Genomic DNA, 19945 nt, shown 5'->3' with positions numbered 1-19945 from the left:
CTGAGGGCAAATCCTCAAAAAAAAGAATTAAATAATGGCAACTCTGTAAGAATAAATGTGTTGTGATTCTTTTCAAAGAAACAAACTCATCTGTACACATGAAAATTCTAGAGTGGTGCATTTGTTAACATGACTCTCAACACTTAGTAATACATTATATCCCAGTTTTTTCAGAACCTTGATTACAGGGTAACAATATGTATGATTTAGCTAAGCATTTTTCCTATAAAGCATTGAATGCAAAACTTAAAGATTAAAGGTTTATCCTATATGAATATTTCTCCCTTAAATACAAATTTAAAAGCCTTTTCCCACCTGGGCATCCTTCAGGGCCTCTTCAGTTGGTTGAGCTCTCCAGACACTGGTAATATTAGCAATCTGACTTTTCTTTCAAAACAGAGAATACAGAAAAAAAAATTAGAAATTGGGACCTTGTCCAGGAAACACAGATTGCAATGTATATTTTATAATTAGAGTGTCTTAAAACGTGAAGATGAAGCAAAACCTTGACCGAATGCTATTTCCAGAATAAGTGAATTGTTTTGTGAACAAGAAACAATGATAATACCTGGGATCTCTCAGCTAGTGTGACATTTTCTGGCAGAGCTACTGGAGGTCTCTGCTGTTGAGAGTTCATTTTCTCCTCCATAGACTTTTTCATAATTTTCGTTTCTGAAATATATTCTACATCAGAGTCTGTCTCTTCTATGTTTCTTTTCTGTCCTCTATGGCTCACTGAAAGCTCAAAGGATGAAAGAGATTCATGCTTCAAGTCATCGCCCAAAAGCCTGATTTTCTGGGTTTTGGTATTTTCCTTAAATAACAAAGAACATGTTTTTATTTTTTGGTAGATAGCTTATTTATAACTAATCACCACTTCTCTCATAACCTCATTATAATAGGTATTTCTTATTGCTAATACAAAGTTTAAAAATCAAAAGTTTAGAAACAACTTTAGCAAATGTATAATGCCACAATGGCTTATTAAGAATTTGATTCCTAAATAGCTGCAAAGTTGTGCTGGGTCAAGAAATCTGATTTTGAGGATAAAAAGGCCCAGCAATTGAGAACACACTGTGCATTCTGACTTCATCCCAATAGAGGTTCACTTGCCTTTGGCTCCCTGCTGCAAACAAGGCTGGTCCTTATCCCTATCCAGATTCACATCCTGCTTCCTGCCCCTTGCTAGCTGCTACTGCAGTCAATGAAAGATACATTTGCTAAGAGATCTAGAATACACGTGCCTGCTTGTTAGAGCCTATTCTCTTTTGTAAGAAACCAAAAATAACTATTAGAAGGAGAGGAGTTGAGGGCAGAGCACCGAGTGACATTCTAGTTATTCTAAGCATATCATTATCCTCCATAGCCTTAGTGTCCACTAGTCAAGTAACCCTCTCCGCAACAGTGCTGAGGGCTTAATGAAACTCTTTAACTCCCATTTTCCTTCACATAAACCACCACCATTTTGTAAAGTTATGATACAGTTGAGTATACTAGTTTGTTCATAGCTAAGTCAAATCTCAAGGCATGAGACAATGTTATTATTACAGAGGACTTACAATGACATGTTACAATCTTTTCCCATGGCAAGTTACTTGCAGGTGATTTTTACTGCTTTCCACTCCAGAATAATCCCTTTCTTCATTTTGCTCTCAGACTCTGGTGATAATTTATTATAAAACGGGTAGGTTCTACGTCTGGTTTTGCAATTCAGGTATGTGGTGATCTTAGATAAATTACTATAAAAGGAGGGAGCTGGATTATAAGACTATACCAGCTCCAACTTATTACTGGGTTCATTGGTCTCTGATTCCTTGATATAGTAGCAGAAGGTGCAAATTAAAAACACACATACATAAACTAAAAAGACAGGATGGAAACAACTGTTCCAATATTTAAAATGAATAGTAAAGAAATGCCAAAGATACAAAATACATTATGTATATCAGAAATCTATTTATTTAAAGGTTGTCTGAGTTTATAAATCCCATCATCTGCCTGTTAAGAAATGTGAATAATTAAAATTATAAAGAGTTCCATATTTTTGTGTGTGACTGATATAACTGAGAAGCTCTAACTAAAGGCTCAAAAATGTTCCTCTCTAAATTTTAAATTCTACATAAGAACAGACATTTGAGGAATATAATGTAATATGACATTTAGCAAACACAAGGAATATAATGTAATATGACATTTAGCAAAAACATAGGAACTATATATACAACATATTTCTAGGCAAATACACATCCGTAGACAAAAAACATATATGTATATATCCCTAGAAAGTATTGGAAAGAAATACATCACTTAAAAAGGTTATTATGCACAGGAAGGAAGATAATGGGTGATTTAAATTTTGTTTATGTTTTATTTTCTAACTTATCCCTAATAAACATGTATCACTCTAACAAGAATAAAATGGCAGTTAAAATATATTAGTGCTTCACTGTGTGAACCTCATAAACCATGAAGACCGTTGGCCCTCGATAAGGCTTATCCTTCACATGGTTAAAACATGACATAAATTGCTTAATCCTACATTAATTACTCACCTTATTTGCTGAAGTTAGGCAGGTGGAAGTGACAGTGATTTCGTCCACTGGTATAAATTGAGGCTTTATGGGAAAACAAACCATTAAGGCAAATGTAAGTAAAAATAACCTTCAGTTGGCATAGGGTAATAATTCAGCATTCTCCATTTCTTAAAGAAAGGTCAAGATAGCAAACCCTCATGAATAATTGTTCAAGGAGTGCATTTAAGTTTATATATACTGCAGTAATGTTCTGATTAGTAGTGACAAGACAGTGCAAGAAAATCCAATGGTTTGTTGAAGCATTATGGATCAAATGTCTTTGACCAAGGCATTGCTCTGTTGAACTGAGTCTCGTGTCCAGCCTCCACAGCCCTTGTCTCTTTTCTCTCAAGACTCTGTTCCCCACCTACAGGGTTCCGGGTCTGGAAGGAATCCTGACCTTAGGCAGCAGCACTGTCTAGTTCAGAGCTCTGGGCATCAGCTTCAATGGACTCTTGAGGGTAAACTGGCCCTGACTATGTCCCTAATGCAGTCAGTGCCCAATCACATTTACTATTCCTCAGGCTTATTTTCATATTTCCATACTTTGGCCTGAAATGACTTTTCCAAACTTGTCCATTTGTCAAATTCCACTCATCCTTCAAGTCTCAGTTCAGATAACTATCCTGAAGGTCTCCTCCAATTCCCCAAGGGATAATTAATTGCTTTATCTTCTATGCCCGCATGGCATTGTTCCTGTCTACATGTTTATAGAGGTAATGTAGTCACATGTGACAACACATTTTTAGAAGTATATTAAAAGGAAGCCTCTTTACTACTTCAATCTCCACTTGTCTAATTCATATTCCATTAACATGTGACCACTGATACCACCATCTTGTTTAATGTTTCTGGAGATTTGTTTATATTTCATATATATAAGCATATATATGTGTGTGTGTGTGTGTGTGTATATATATATTTTTCCCACTTTTTGTGGCAGGAAAGATGGTAGTATATTATACACACGGTCTGCATCATGCCTTTTTATTTAAGGATATATCCTAGAGGTCTTTCTCTTTAGTACATAAAGAGCTTCTTATTCTCTTTTACAGCTGTATTGTTGTATTCCAGTGTATTGTTGCAAAAAAAAATGTATTTAACCAGGTCTGTTGATTGACATTTGGATCTTCTTAATATTTTACTATACAAACAATTTTGCAGTGACCAACCTAGTAAATAGGTAATTTCACATTTGGGTTAATATGTCCATATAATCAATTTCCAAAAGTGAAATTTCTGGGTCAAAAGGTACATGCATTTACAATTTGGATAGACACTGCTAAATTGTCTCTGCCAGGCTTTTTGGTGGCCTAGCATATAGTCATCCTGTGATTATTCCAAGAGTACTTGAAAAGAAATACATACTCTATTTTGAGAGTGCAGAGTTTAGATAGATAGATAGATAAATAGATAGATAGATAAAATTATATGTATATTGCTATTATTATTATTGATTGTTTAGGTATCCCTGAGCTGAGAGTAAGTTAAAGTTTCCTATTACTAGTATGATTGTCTCTTTTTTTCACATATCACTTGTAATTATTGCTTTATTGACATCATACACACGTTTGATATTGGTTCAACCATTTTATTTTATCCTTTACTTTTATAATTTAAGTTTTTAATGATATATAGTATTTTCTCTTTTTCTGGTGACCTCCATTATGGTGATAACTTTATATAATATTTTTAGTTTTCTTTGTCTTTAGACAGGATCTATGTATTTCCTACTCTGAACAGTAGCAAAATTTATTTTCTCTTCCCCCTTTTCTTCCCCTGATATTTATCAACAGTATGATCCTTCCCAGTGTCTAACTTAGTACTAAGAAGTATGTTGAAATCAAATAAATGACACCTCTTGGTCTCCTATTACAGTTGAGGCAAACATCAAACTACTTTTCCCCTTCTATCACCCTTGCCTTTCCTTTTTTGTTAGCCGAATTATTTTTACATTGCCAGGGTATTTACACTCAGTCTGGTGTTTAATGTCACATATATTTTAGGCTTTTTGCTTTAATTAAATACAGTCAATGCTTACATCCAGTTCTTTGCTGTAGAATTTTCAGACATCTCTTGCTGGTTGAAGTTTGATCCCTGGTAGTTTCCTCAAAAAGAGACCATGAGAATATTTCCTGAGTTCTTTCCTATTTTTATTTTATTTTATTTATTTATTTATTTATTTGAGATGGAGTCTTGTTCTGTCGCCAGGCTGGAGCGCAGTGGCACAATCTCCTCTCACTGCAACCTCCACCTCCCGGGTTTGAGCGATTCTCCTGCCTCAGCCTCCCAAGTAGCTCAGACTACAGGTGCACACCACCATGCCCAGCTAATTTTTGTATTTTTAGTAGAGACTGGGTTTCACCATGTTGGCCAGGATGGTCTCCATCTCTTGACCTTGTGATCCGCCTGCCTCGGCCTCCTGAAGTGCTGGGATTACAGGCGTGAGCCACCATACCCAGTTCTTTCCTATTTTTAAAACTATTTACCTGTAGGCTTTTTATGTGAAGAGTAATTTAGTGAATATAAAAGTCTTGGTTCACACTTCCTTTCCATGAGGATCTTACAGTTTTTACTTCATCACCTGGAGCTGATTTTTTTTTAGAGAAGTTTGAAGCCAAAGTGAACTGTTTTGTCCCTATAGGTGACTTGATGTGTATACCTGTTGGTCAAAGGAATCTATATTTTTACAGTTGAGTAAATTTATTATAATATACATCTTACTATTGACTATTCTGGGGGCAGTTTTTCCCTATTGTGTAGCATACCATTTCAAACATGTAGCTTCAAGTTTTACCCTTTTCCTGAAAAGCATGCCTGGTTCATATCTTTAAAAATGTGTTCTTCCATTATTCTGTTTTCTCTGGGTATTCAAATTATGCAAATATTGTGTCTCCTTCTTACTTCTATCATTATCATTTTCTGTGTAATTAATTGTAAGCAATTCTTTCCTAATTTCTATTATTTTTATTTGCTTTTTACTTTTATCCTCTACACCAGGGGACAGCAAACTTTTTCTGTAAAAGGTTAGATAGAAAATAGTTTTGCAGGTCAGTGTTCTCTCTGTCTCTCCTCTCCCTTTCTCTCTTTACCATCTAAAAATGTAAATGTCATTTTCAGCTTGTGGGCCATAAACGAACAGGGGGTGGACTGGATTTAGCCTATGGGTAATAGTTTGTGACCTTTGCTCTACAGCCCCACTGTCCTTACCAAAATGATAATTTGCCTTGTGTTCTTTCCAATTGTACGATTTCATTTCTTCTGTTTCCTTAAGTTCTGAAAATTATGTTTTATTTCATTGTCTCCTACAGTCTCAGCATCTTTTCACAAATCCTTATATTTCTGTTTTAGAATCTTCTTGCATAAAAATGACCTTTTTCATTGAGTTTTAAAAAATGTATGTATAAATGTGTATGTTTAATTTCCTTCTGATGTGCATTTTAATTTTTCTTTTTTCTAATTTACAGCTTTAGTGAGATATAGCTGAAAAACAAGTAACAGCACAAAATTCAAATATATAATTTGAAAGCTTTTGATATATGTATAATAATCAAGATAATTAACATACCGATCATCTCCAAAACTTTCCTTGTCTCCCCAGCACCTCTTCCAACCCTGTCCCATTCCTAAGCAACCACTGATCTGCTTTCTCTTGCTGTCAATTAGCTGCATCTTCTGGAGTTTTATATTAAGTGAAATCACACAGTATGCAATCTTTTTTTTGTTTGACCTCTTTCAGTCAGAAGAATTATTTAAAAACTCATCCATATTGCTGTGTGAATCAAGAGTGCATTCCTTCCTGTTACTAAGTAATTTTCCACTGAATGGACATGCCATAATTTGTCCTTTCACCTTCTGATGGTCATCTGGATGGCTTCCAGGTTTTGGCAATTACAAACAAAGCTGCTTAGTATAAGCACACAAGCACAAGTTTTGAAGTGGACATATGCTTACATTTCTTTTGACTAATACCTCGGAGTGGAATATCTGGGTCATATGATAGGTGTATCTTTAACTTTTTAAAAACTGCCAAACTAGGCTTACTCCTATAATCCCAACCCTTTGGGAGGCCAAGGCAGGAGGATCGCTTGAGGCCAGGAGTTTGAGACTGCTGTGAGCTACGACTGTGCAGTCCAGCATGGGCAACAGAGTGAGACCACATCTCAAAAAACAAAAACCAAAACAAACAAAAAAACCCTGCCAAACTGTTTTCCTAAGTCATTTTACCATTTTGCATTTTTAATGGTTGCTCTCTATCCTAGGTCAACATAGCATAATCATTTTAACTTTATCCATTGTAGTGAGTGTGTAGTGGTTATCTCATTGTGGTTTTAATTTGCAGTTCCCTTAATTATTAATGAAATTGACTTTTCATGTGTTTATTGGCTATCTGCATGTCTCCTTTGGTTAAGTACCTGCTTAAATGTGTCTATTTTTTAACTGCATTGTTTTCTTACTATTTTTTTTGTTTTTGTTTTTGTTTTGAGACGGAGTTTCGCTCTTGTTGCCCAGGCTGAAGTGCAACGGCACAATCTTGGCTCACTGCAACCTCTGCCTCCCAGGTTCAAGCGAGTCTCCTGCCTCAGCCTCCCGAGTAGCTGGGATTACAGGCATGCACCCCCACGCCGCCCGGCTAATTTTGTATTTTTAGCAGACATGGGGTTTCTCCGTGTTGGTCAGGCTGGTCTTGAACTCCCGACCTCAGGTGGTCCACCCGCCTTGGCCTCCCAAAGTGCTAGGATTACAGGTGTGAGCCACCGAGCCCAGCCGAGTTTTAAAAGTTCTCTCCATACTCTAGATACAAGTCCACTGTCAGGTATTGTTTCGCAAATATTTTCTCCCAGTCTGTAGCTTGACTTCAATTTCTCAACAATGCCTTCTGAAGAGCAAAAGTCATTAATTTTGATGAAGTACAATTTTAAAAAAATTCTTTTTATAGTTCATGCATTTTGTGTCATATTTTAGAAATATATGCCAAATACCAGGTCACTAAAATTTCTTCCTATATTTTCTTCTAGAAGGTTATCTTTTACATTTAGCTCCATGATCCATTTCAAAATAATGTTGTATATAACAGGAAATAAGAATAAATGTTTATTATTTGGGGGGATATATGACTATCCAAATGTTTTGATTCCATTTGTTGAAAAGATTCTTATTCTCTCATTAAAACATCTTGGTCCCTTAGTTGAAAATCAGCTGGCCATATACTTGTGGGTCTATTTCTAAACTCTCTATTCCATTTCATTGCTATATTTGTCTCTTTTTACACCAATACCACACTGATTTAACTACAGTTTTATTACGAGTATTAAAATTAGGTAGTATGATTCCTCCAACTTTGTTCTTTTTTAAGGTTATTCTAAATTCTTTGCACGCCATATAAATTTTAGAATCAGTTTTTAATTTCTATCAAAATACTTGCTTGAATTTTAATTGATGCTAACTGGGGAGAATAGCTATCTTAGCAATGTTGACTCTTCAAACTCATGACATAGAATCTCTCTCCATTTATGTGTTTTATTTAATGTTTTCAGCAGTGTTCTATAGCTTTCACTGTACAGGTCTTACATGTCTTTTGCCAAATTTATCTCCAAGTAGTTAATATATTTTAATGCTATTGGAAATGGTATTTTTCAATTTCAATTTCCAATTGTTTGCTGCTAATACATAGAAAATTAATTTTTATATATTGATTTTGTATCCTGCAACCTTGCTAAAGCTCATTTCAGTAGTTGTAGTAATTTTCTATAAATATTATCTGTTTTCTACACAAACTATCAAATTTTGAAAGAAAAAAAACTTTTACCTCTTCTTCTGCAATCTGAGTGCCTTTTCTTTCTTTTTCTCTCTTTTCACACCATCTAGAACCTCCTGTACAATGTGAAACTAGAGGGTGAGAGTGAAACTCCCTTGCCTCATTCCTGACCTTAGTGGGAGAACATTGATTCTTTCACTAATAAGCAAGATTTTAGCTGCAAGTGTTTTGTAAATGCCCGTTATCAATCGAGAGAGTTTTCTTCTATTCCTGTTTTTCTGAAAATTTTATCAGGAATGGCTATAGTTGCTTCTTTTTTGTATTTATATTTTGCTAGAATTCTTTAACATTTTTCTTGCAGTATTTTATTTGTTATATAATTATATGGTTTCTTATCGATATTTTACTGGAATCTTTTTTTTTTTTTTTAATGTATCTGTTTAGATGCTATACTAGTTGCTTTTTTAAAACATGTCATTCTAAAAGGTGGATTTTCCAGGACCAGCTCTTTCCCAGAGCTTTCTATAGAAAGGGTAAGTGGAGGGTAAATTTCTAGGCAAGTTATTTTTCACAAGCCTAGCTTCTTTTCCTCTGATCTCTACAAAAAATATCGCTTCTGAAAATTGTGCCTTATTTGAGTCCTTTCATGTGCATTTCACATTTTCTACTTCTGTGAATCAAAGTTGGTCCAGTAGGGTTCCTGTTGCCTGCTGGCTATTGCAGATAACGACTATAGCTTTTCCATCTCTAGATGTATCCTTTTTCAGTAAGTGTATTTGTATTGATTCTTTTGATATGCTAGCGCTGGGCTCCTCCTTCGATTTCTCTTCTGTTCTTCCTGTGGAGCTCCTACATCATCTCGATTGTTTTGAGCAGCTCTGAGAAATATGCTGATATACATCTATGCTATGGCTTGAATGTGTCCCCCAAAAAGTATGTACTGGAAACTAAATCTGCAATGCAACCATGTTGGGAGGTTGGGCCTAAAGGGAGGTGTTTAGGTTATGAGGATTCCATTCTCATGAATGGATTAATGCCAATTATTACAGGATTTGAGACTGCAAGTTCAATCTCTCTCTCTCTCTCGCCCTCTTTCACTCTCTTGCTTTCTGCCATGGGATTACACAGCAAGAAGGCCCTGACAAGATGCTGGCACCTTGATATTGAACTTCCCAGCCTCCACAACTGTGAGAAATAAATTTCTTTTCTTTATAAATTACCCAATCTTTGGTATTTTGTTATAGTATCACAAAAGAGACTAAGACAGTTTCCTAGTTTGACTAAAATTTCAGTTTGCATTTTTGTCTTCTATTTTCTATGTTGCTCTTAGAAGACTTTCAGAAAAAGAATGGGGAAATGCTAAGTTTATATAGCCATATTTATACCAAAAGTCCCCTGTAATACTTTACCTACTTTTATCATTGTATGTATCACAATATCTAATAGTTACATGTTGACATGTGGGTCTCTTTCAATAAACTGTAAACTCCCAATTATTTGTTTTTATCTGTAGTACCTCGTACAAGATTTTGAGTATTGTAGGTTCTCAACAATATGTTGATGATTGGCAGGATAAACAGATGCTTCTAGAGCCTACTGCTCATCTCTTTCATAGCCAAAACAGTGCCACAAGTCTACTCTACATTCAAAAGGTGGTTACTTCTCCACTTGTTGGAGCTTACCACAGTATTTGGATGCTTTATATTAAATTCCAGTGTATACTCTCTTCCAGTGTTTGCATCACTCTGGGATGAGTCTTGTTCCTGATACAGCAAAATGGATTTCACAATGTACAATTCTCTTAAATTACCTGGGTTTGTAATATTTTAGGTGCTAGCTTGAAGATAATTATTTTGTGCTAGTTTTATTGTAATGGATTTTGACCTGAACTATTAATCACATCACTAAACAGAATTTTGAGTAAATAAAAGTTTTATAAGTTCTATTTTATAAGTTCCATAAATTATACTTTCATTTTAATATCAGAGTTGCTTCTACAAAAGAACTTGAGATATTATAGAAAAACACAGCAAAGATGTCTCAACTACATTTTGAGTAGAAAGACATTAATAATTTGTTTGTTTTTTGAGACAGAGTCTCACTCTATCACCCAGGCTGGAGTACAGTGGCGCGATCTCGGCTCACTGTAACCTCTGCCTCCTGGGTTCAAGCGATTCTCCTGCCTCAGCCTCCCGAGTAGCCGGGATTACAGGCACCCGCCACCACTCCCAGCTAATTTGTTGGTATTTTTAGTAGAGATTGGTTTTCACCATGTTGGCCAGGTTGGTTTTGAACTCCTGACCTCAAGTGATCTGCCCTCCTTTGCCTCTCAAAGTGCTAGGATCACAAGCGTGAGCCACCACACCCAGCCCCAAATAAAACATTTTATGTTAATACAGAAGCAAGAACAGACACAGTAATGACCTCCAGTAACAGGATGAAGGCAAAAATTCACTCATAATTGGAAGAACACAGCAGGAGACAGAGGAAGAATTCAAAGACAGCTGCACTGAACACCTTTTCTACCTTAGATCTATACCTAGAAGGTTTTACCATAGTCAATGAATGGGTTATGTTTTAACTATATATTTAGTAAAGTGCACCATATCCTTAAGAATGTTGGATATATTCCTCCCACCCATTTGAGTTCTGCTCATCTTCTTTAATTCTATCACATGCTACTTTCACTTTGTAACTCCAGGGGCAGCTCAAGTTCAGTCACCTTGAGCAACTTACATTGTCTTTTCATCTCTTAAAAGTTATCCACCTCTGAAATGCTTTTCTCTTCTTTATAATTTATAGTTCTTCTAATTCTTTCAGGATTATTATCAATGTTCCTCATACGCATAGAAACTTCTTTTCCCACAGTTCTTTCTCCGAATTTATTATAACCCTCTTGACTTCCCTTCCATTCCCAATTCTATCTGAGAAAAAGAGTCTATCACATCAGCTATGCTCTGCCATGCCATCCTCATAATTCTCAATCTTGGATCAACGACATCATTTTCCATCTTTGCAGAAATTCCAGGCTGCTAAAATTTGTGCAAGTTGAGTGTCTCTTATTCAAAATGCCTGGAAACAGAAGTGATTCCCAGGACAGTCTGTCTGGGAATCAGATTTGGGACTTTTTGAATTTTGGAATATTTGCATATATATAATTAGTTATTTTGGGAACCCAAGTCTGAACATGAAAATCACTTATGTTTCATATACACCTTATACACAGTCTTAAGGTAATTTTATACAATGTTTTAGATACTTATGTGCATGAAACAACGTTTTGACTGTTTTGACTGCAACCTGTCACATAAACTAGATGAATTTTCCTCTTGTAGTGTTGTATCGCACTCAAAAAATTTTACATTTTGGATTATTTTGAATTTCAAATTTTCAGATCAGTGATGCTTAAACTATATATAACCATTGAATCCACACTACAAGAAATATGCATAGTTCTCATACTCTTCTGGACAATCTTTTCACTTGTCCCTAACTAGCTTCTGTATCCATCTCCACAAAGATTGTTCCAAATCTTTACTGTACCCTCCACATAAAGCCCACCTGTTTCATAAAAGTTTTAGGTGTGTGTGAACACCCTTAACTTCTTTTCCACAATCTCAGAGGAAAAAAATGTCCTTCCTCCTGCCCTAACTTAAACCCTGCACCTCGGTCCTAGTAATCCTTCCTTCCTGTACTTACTGGACTCTTTACAAGAAAAAGGTCCCAGGCTGGGTGCGGTGGCTCATGCCTGTAATCCCAGCACTTTGGGAGGCCAAGGCGGGCAGATCACTTGAGGTCAGGAGTTCGAGACCAGCCTGATCAACATGGTGAAACCCTATCTCTACTAAAAAAATACAAAAATTAGCCAGGCTTGGTGGTGGGCGCCTGTAATCCCAGCTACTGGGGAAGCTTAGGCAGGAGAATCGCTTGAACCCCAGGAGGCGGAGGTTGCAGTGAGTTGAAATCGCACCACTGGACTCCAGCCTGGGTGACAGAGCAAAACTCCATCTCAACAACAAAAAAAAAAAAAAGAAAAAAAAGAAAAAGGTCCCATCACACCTGTGTGCTATACTTCTTCAATTTTACTGGCTTTTTCCTCTTAGTCCAGAAACATTGTCTAATCTCTCCTAACCACGAATTTACCTCAACCCTACCTAATGCGCTAGCTACAACCCCACGTTTCTTTGCTCCTTTAGTACAAAACTTCCTAACACAGCTTATCACCCATGGCTTCTACTTCTTTACTTTCCATTCACCATTTCCCCTCATCCCACCTGGCTTTCCCTCTGAAACTTATCTTGCTGAGGTTGGCAATGGCCTTTCTGTTATAAGGCCCAATGGACTTAGCACAATGCTTAGATCATAATAGATACAAAGGAAATACTTGCACACTTAATTTAATAATCCAATGGAATTGAAGTGAAAAAGTCAAAGCAAAATAGTAAAACACAAGATCAGGAGAAAGTTTTCTAAAGCATTAAGACAAAAAGGATTTTTGGTTTATCTATTGCAGCATCGTCTGTGGAAAGAGTGATTTACATATAATTAGTGCACTAAATTTGCACATGTTAAGTGTACTAAATGAAGTTGACCTAAATGAAAAATGTAAATAGTTCCCCTAAAAGTTTTCCTTCTGGTTCTAATTAGAGATACAGATTTCCACTAATAGATACATTTCAAACAACAGACAAAGATTTTCAGCATCAGTTTTGGGGTTGGCCTATAGTTTTAAAAATACATTTTTAAAAAATCACGTGTGTACTTTTTTTGAGGAATACATTCTTACATCTTGGATTGCATTTTTGTAAAATAGAAATCTGAATAACACAGTTAACCTACTTCAAAATCTGAGTTACTTAATGAGTAGCTGTTTACCAATGATAGCATCTTTTTTTATCATCGTCATCATCTTTTCAGATTTCAAAGAAGAATCATTACCCTAGAAAGCTTGAAAATATCAGTATTCATTTTTAAATGACACTTATAACTTCTCCCAGCAAGACTATTACATTTCTTTATGAGTTTAGAAAGTCTCGCAAATCGCAGACCGAATCAGTGAGAACTGCATAAGATGAACTGTCTCTGGAAGTAGAAAAACTGAAGAATCCTTAAACCAGGAATAAAGAAGTGAGTATTAGTGGTGCATAGAATCATCTGGGAAGCAGCAGAAATGCAGATTCCAAAGCACCAGACCCAGAGATTCTTGTTTAGTCCGTCTGGTGTAGATCTCAGGAGTGAATATTTCTATAAAATTGTGACGTTTTCAGACAGACAGACTCACAGCCCTGAAAAGTAAAGAATGCTCCTTTCTAATTTTCTATCAATTCTTTGTGGGACTATAGAGAAAATACTTTTATGTTTCTGTACGGTTAGGATTTTCTGATTAAATTTACTTCACTTGGGACTTGGACTAAAAGAACAAATCTTAGAATTTAATCTGCAACTGATTATTAGTGGAGAGGGCATGTGAAGAGATTTGCCTCCAGAGACATTTACCTCCCTGGAAATATGTGTTTATATTTTAAGGGAGGAATAAAACCTGGGACCACAGAGACAAGACCAGAATTGTAAAGTTGGAGAAACTAGTCTCCTCTTTCGCTACCCCCAGAGATCTGTTTACATTCCAAAGGGTAGGAATTATAACTCAGGGCTCTTCCCAAAGAGCAAAAGAGTGTGGAGAGTGTGGTTGCCGCTCTCCTATAGAAATGTCCAGATACATTTTCTTAGGATTCTTTGCCTACAGTACAAATTGTAAGATATCACCTGATCTGACTCTTACCCGATCCATTGCTCCAGGGTAAAAACTGGAGCAAAGGGTAATTAGCATGATTCCTTGTATTATATATAATACTTTGCTCTGCTCCAGAAATATCATGTTTATATTCAAAATGTTATCAGTGAATAAAGATATTTGAAATGTAGCCGCCTGTGATAGAAGATTGGCAACTAATATTCACGGGTTCTAAAATTTGAATGGGTCTTTGCAAACATCTAGCTTAATTCCCCACCCCCACCTTTTTTATTTGTTAAAATAGGAAGTGCTTGACTGTGTCCTCTCCCTATTCCCCTCCCAAAGGAAGAGAGGAATCACCAATAGCAAATGAACGGCCAGTTGCAGTGAAGCAACACACCAATTCCACGCTCAGGAGAGAATGCTGTGCCTCCTCCTCGTGGTTTCCTGTGCCCTAAACGTTCAGAGAAGCTTCTCTAGAAATGACCTATAGATATAGTCTTAATCTGCTTCTTTTCACCAGGCTAGGGGTACTCAGACCAAGGACTACAGACACCAGACAGACCTCAGGCCTGAGGTCACTCAGCTTATGAACGACAGGGCTGGGACCTGAAGGCAGGGATCCTAATGCCAGGCCAGTGCTGTCCACCACATCCTGCTGCTTGCATCTCCTCCTTCAAAGAGCTCCTAAGCATTCCTCCTTCTGTAAAGCTTTCCAAAGTCACCTTGCCTTCCAAACCTGCCCACCATAGACAGAGCTACTGAGAAAAAGAAATTATGATTACTATTAGTAGTTAATTTCTCAACTTCTCTTACACAGAAGAGCTACTGAGCCAAACTGAAAATAGAAAAGCAGAGTCGTTCGAACAGCTTTGAACTAAGAATCAATCCTACATTTCAGATCTACCCTGTATTCCTACATTGTTTATGTCACGTTGGCCAGAGGGGCAATATAGTTTAGTAATAGAATGAGAGGTCTGGAGCCAGTCTGCATTGGCTAAAACCATGGTTCTGCAGTTTCCTAACTCCATCTTTGGCAGATTATTTCTCTGTGACTCAGTTTCCTCATCCACAAAATAGGAATCATAACAATCATAGTATTGTACTAAGGATTAAATGTCAGTGCATTTACAGCACTGCGAATAGAGGCACATTCTAAGTGTTATTATCATTTCATCCCTCCATTCATCCTTCTCGTTAGGTTTCTTCATCCACATAATACGGACAGTTACAGGAATTAGTTTTAGAATTCACCAAAAGTATACATAATTACGGAAATCTTGGGGAAGAGACTGGAGAGAAGAGAACTGGAAATATGAAAAATATGTAATTCTCCTTTATTACAAAAAAACCCTGCAGTGACCACATGGTATAATACATGCAAAACCAAACAGTGGGTGAACCACGAAGTATATACAGCTTAAGCAGCAACATCCCTCCGTTACACAAGCCTCTTCCGTGGCACTGTCCTAACTTCTTATTTATAATTTGGCATTTTCTGTTTTAAAAGGGATCCCAAAAATTGTAGGAACCTCAGACTCAAACAAAACAAAACAGAAACAAACTAGATCTGCTGCTGTTCAGAAGCGCTATAAGTAATACTTCGTTTTATTTTCAAATGCCAGAAATTATTCCTAGTGGTCTTGGCTTGTGCCTACAAGACCTTTTTGGGGTTCCGCCAAGTGGAGGAAAAGTTATTCTAGACCCTTGTGAAGCAAAGTTCATGGACAAATGTCAGTTAGTTCTTTAGGACTCGATGCAAATCCCTGATGTGTCAGGAGACCTTACACCCTGGTTAGAACGCTAGACTTGGTGGGGGAAGACTAACGGAAGGAGTGGAGAGGTTAAATCACATGTTGGTAAAGTCCAAGGTTAAAAATAGAGCCCAATTAAGATTAAGTATGAATTTTACTCTGGCCTCCAGGAATTGAGACAGAGGAAGGGAGCAGATTCAGATCACATACATGGTCAGGGGACAAGGATGAATGAGGTTGAATCAGGAGTACAAGATACAAGGTTTAAGTTCAAAATCAACAACAGTCATGAAACACAGTTTCCCAAACTGAATTCAAAATGTAAAGTTAGGTCCTAAGTAAGAAGGACATTGGGTCAAGCAAATTGAAAAACAGGATTCAAGCTCAGAGAGGCAGGGCTCAGGTGGGCTGGTGCCCAGAGCGTACAGGCGCGGAGGCACAGACTTCCTTGAGAGGGAGCAGCGAGCAGCCTGCTGTGGAAGGAAGCTGAAGACTTATATCTTACTCTGAGCAGAGTCAGGAAACAGACCCTGAGGTGTACCCTGGACACCAGGCAGCCTCTGATAGTCCCTGATTAACATGCACACTAACTGGAGACTGGTTGTACATGGAGTTCAGATGCTTAAGGAGTTTTTGTAGGGTAGAGATCAAATAGGTGTGTTCGCATTAAAACCCAAATTAGTATTCCCTGCAGTGAAAATCATTTCAGGCAACACATCTGAACCTCTCCTCCTCGCTCCATCTCTGCTGTGAGATGTGAACAGGAATGACTGACTAGCATGCAAAGGGAGGGATGTAATGTGCCAAGACTGCCTGCAACTGCCAAAGCTATTACTGTCCTTCTGGGAGGAAAAATGTGTTCCCTCTGGATTCAAACTCCTCTTGGCCTTTGACAACAGCATTTGGTCACTTCTGTGAAACCCAGGAGTAGACACAATGGATGGCATTCCTCAGTGTCAACCCCATGGTAAAATAAAGTTGCTTATGAAGCCAGGAGCTGAGAATGTCCTGAGTTCCCTGCACCACACTGTGCCACAATGCCAGGCTGTTCTGATGCTCTTTAATTATTAGTGCTGTCTGAGTCTTCAGTAAACCACAAATGCTGTTCCATCAGGAAGTATGACGTCAGCTTCTCAAGAAAGGACGAGTAAGAAAATAATTTGGAGAAGCAGTGCAAGTTAAAGAGTTGAACTCCTGTTAGACACCTACTGTGCCGAACATTGCACCAGGTGTGGTGGTAGGAGGTACACAGAAGAAAGCAACACATGATATCTGCCTTCAAGGGACTTGCACACTAGTTAATCACAAGCAATTTGTTTAATGTCTCCTTTGGTATGCCATGAACACAGGGCACAGGATGCACAAGTGTGAATATATTATGCATTATCCCTCTTCAAAAAGCAATTCATCACCATAGAAAAATGAGATATTTGTAGTAAGAGTAATAAAGTTAAATATTTCATCTACAATAACTAGAATAGCCTCGTTAGACAAGGACCTTTAGATGTCACAAATTTTGGATGATGACAGTTTATATAAGGAGACTGAAAAGCACTCTTGAAAAATAAATATATTTTCTATGGCATCTGTCACTATAGTTATACAGATTTGAAACCTCAGCAGCCTACACAATAATGACACATTAAAAAGATTAAGTTCTACATGGAAAAATGCATTCACATTCTTCATCACAAAGCTGTCCTCAGATATGCCATTCAATTTGAAAAACACTGCTAAAAGTTCGGCAAGACTACTTTGCTCTGCATTTACGGCTAAAACAACCAATGTGGGAATTGCCAGATTACACTATTTCATTTCTGTGTGTATGTGTGTCCACATGAGCACTGAAAAAGAACAGAATTCTATTGTTGGAGTTCCTTCTCACCAGGCATGAAGTCTTATAAAGGCTATATATTTGATGGGATGACTATGAACACGACAAATGAAATCCAAATGCAGTCTCTGTATTCCAATCCAAATACGACAGTTTATTGTGACCAGGTATAAGAACATTTTGGTCTTCAGTAATATATGCAGAAGGTGGTAAGTCTAACCTGTGTAGAGTCAACCAATCCAATCAAATATAAAATATTCATCTTTTAGGAATTCTGCATAAATCAAATTATTCTTTCCATCCTTCATTATTTGCTAAATACTTATTATATGAAAGCTGCAGGCCTAGGTACCATTGGAAATACAAAGATGAATAAAAATAGTCCTTTAGTTCAAAAAGCATATAGTCTGATACAGGAGACAGATCAGATACATAAGTAACTATAACATTAGACAAAAAGTGACTATAATACCAGGTAGAAAGTAAAACACGCTCTAAGAAAGACCACATGGGACAAAGGGAACTGGAAGGAAGGAGATACTTTTCCAAGTAGGTAAATGAAAGAAGACTTCATACAGGGATTGGCAATAGTTTTGGATCTTGACGGACTGGAGAAAGACCAGAGGCTGCTCCAGACAAGAATACAGAGCAGCAGAGCAGCATGGAAGTGAATACTCGTAAGGAACATGGAGAAGCTCAGTAGAAGCACCATACAGAGTGGAAGAAACGACTGCTATTATATTAATAGAAAGGCAACTAGTGTCAGATTATAGACAGCCTGCACTGTATGCCAAGAAATGTAGAGTAAATAGAAAAGATTAATTCAGAAAGACCTAGGGGACACATAAGCAATTCATCACACATTGCACAAATATATTGATTATGCAAATATGCTACTCATTAACATTACTTAGGTATAAAGGGGTAAATACAGGGTAGCTTAATTCAGGGATAAAGGTATGATCTGTCTTTTAATGATTGAGGGTATTAAGTGGATTTTAGATGGTACCATAAAACTCTGAATAAAGTGTAACTAAAACTAGATTCTGTGTGCATGATAATGACACAATCATCCTTGTCATACAATAGAAGGTAGAAGAGAAATTGTAAGTTAAAACTGAGAAAGAGGTAAATTTGAGAACGAGGAGGTCCTGAAATACAGATAAATTTATTTTATAACATTATGGTTTTAAAATTATTGCCTAGGTTTACCGAAAAATAACAATTATCCAGCTAATATGCCAATAACAACTGAGCAATCCAGTGAAACAATGGAAATAAAAGCTTCATCACTTGGCCAGCAGATGGCACTTGTCACTCGGTATAGAAAACAGCAGGTAATGTGGAATGAAGCTGAAAGTAGTTAGAAACAGATTACTCATTCATCTATTCAGAAGGATTAAGATGGGGATGGGTTGTATTCAGAAGTACAATTTATAATGAGGATCTTGGTTTGTTGACATAGCTTACCAATTACATGGAGGACAACCCCTTTATAAAATGCACCGCAGGAGACGGATCTTGAATTTGAGCTCTCCTATTAGGTTTACTGAACTTAGGTATTTCCCTTAACAAATATGATTTGCAATATATAAGTTTGTTGCTACTGTAAATGTTCTTATGTCCTTTTTGTCTGTATTTTTCCTACGAGACTGTGAGAAAAATGGTGCTGGAATTAGGCAAAAAGGAAATAAATTCCAACTTCACCATTTAAAGCTATTTGACTTGATTAAAATTATTTAACGTTTTTGGATTTCACTTTCCTCTTTGTTAAAATAGGTATCACTAGCTGGAGTGTTGTAGGAATTAAATAAGATACCATGTGGAAATGATACCTTTAGATCTAGCTACTTCATTTTCTCCTATGGGACAACATCTAATGATTAGGATAACTCTCTTACCATCTAATCATTAGATACCCATAGAACCTAAAATACAGAAAGATCTTTGATTTATCTAGTCAACCCTTCATTTTCCAGATCAAAATGCCTGCTACCATTAAAGCTGAAATGCAAGAGAGTTAAGAGATAGGGTGTGCAGGTTTAGGTCATTTTTATATTCACTACCCAGGTCTGGTCAATGGGTAAGTGGTCATTGGGAGTGGGAGGGAGGAAGAGAAGGGCAAATAATAACTACATGGCATATATTGTATGATTTTGTGATACTGAATGGGCGAATGGACACCAACAATAGACATACAGTGAATCACAGTAATGAATTAGCCAGTTCTTGATTTTCCAGTGATGTCTAGCCTACACCCGAAACTGAATGGGGCCAATGATGCCCTGTTTTTCT

At 36.9% G+C, this 19945-nt stretch overlaps 1 protein-coding gene, 1 long non-coding RNA gene and 1 pseudogene across 8 annotated transcripts in view; 1 reads left to right on the top strand and 2 right to left on the bottom strand.

Moving 5' to 3' along the window:
• The window catches only part of LOC105477562 (MORC family CW-type zinc finger 1), a 167295-nt gene that overhangs the window by 40820 nt on the left and 106530 nt on the right, over positions 1 to 19945 (bottom strand). For all 7 annotated transcript variants that reach the window (XM_011734123.3, XM_011734125.3, XM_011734126.3 and 4 more), the window contains 3 exons: positions 2553 to 2615; positions 569 to 814; positions 316 to 387 (listed from right to left, as the gene is read on the bottom strand). In XM_011734123.3, coding sequence (XP_011732425.2) covers positions 316 to 387; positions 569 to 814; positions 2553 to 2615 — 381 coding nt within the window. The remainder of the gene's footprint in view (positions 1 to 315; positions 388 to 568; positions 815 to 2552; positions 2616 to 19945) is intronic.
• The window catches only part of LOC139362070 (uncharacterized), a 43776-nt gene that overhangs the window by 20679 nt on the left and 3152 nt on the right, over positions 1 to 19945 (top strand). Inside the window, exon 3 of the long non-coding RNA XR_011620373.1 lies at positions 18857 to 18987. This is a non-coding gene — a long non-coding RNA (uncharacterized lncRNA). The remainder of the gene's footprint in view (positions 1 to 18856; positions 18988 to 19945) is intronic.
• Positions 14373 to 14565, bottom strand: LOC112425899 (small nucleolar RNA U3; annotated as a pseudogene).

The sequence above is a fragment of the Macaca nemestrina genome, chromosome 2 (assembly GCF_043159975.1).
Source record: "Macaca nemestrina isolate mMacNem1 chromosome 2, mMacNem.hap1, whole genome shotgun sequence".
In the NCBI taxonomy this organism is placed as follows: domain Eukaryota; kingdom Metazoa; phylum Chordata; class Mammalia; order Primates; family Cercopithecidae; genus Macaca; species Macaca nemestrina.
This window is presented reverse-complemented; position numbering and strand designations above follow the sequence as displayed.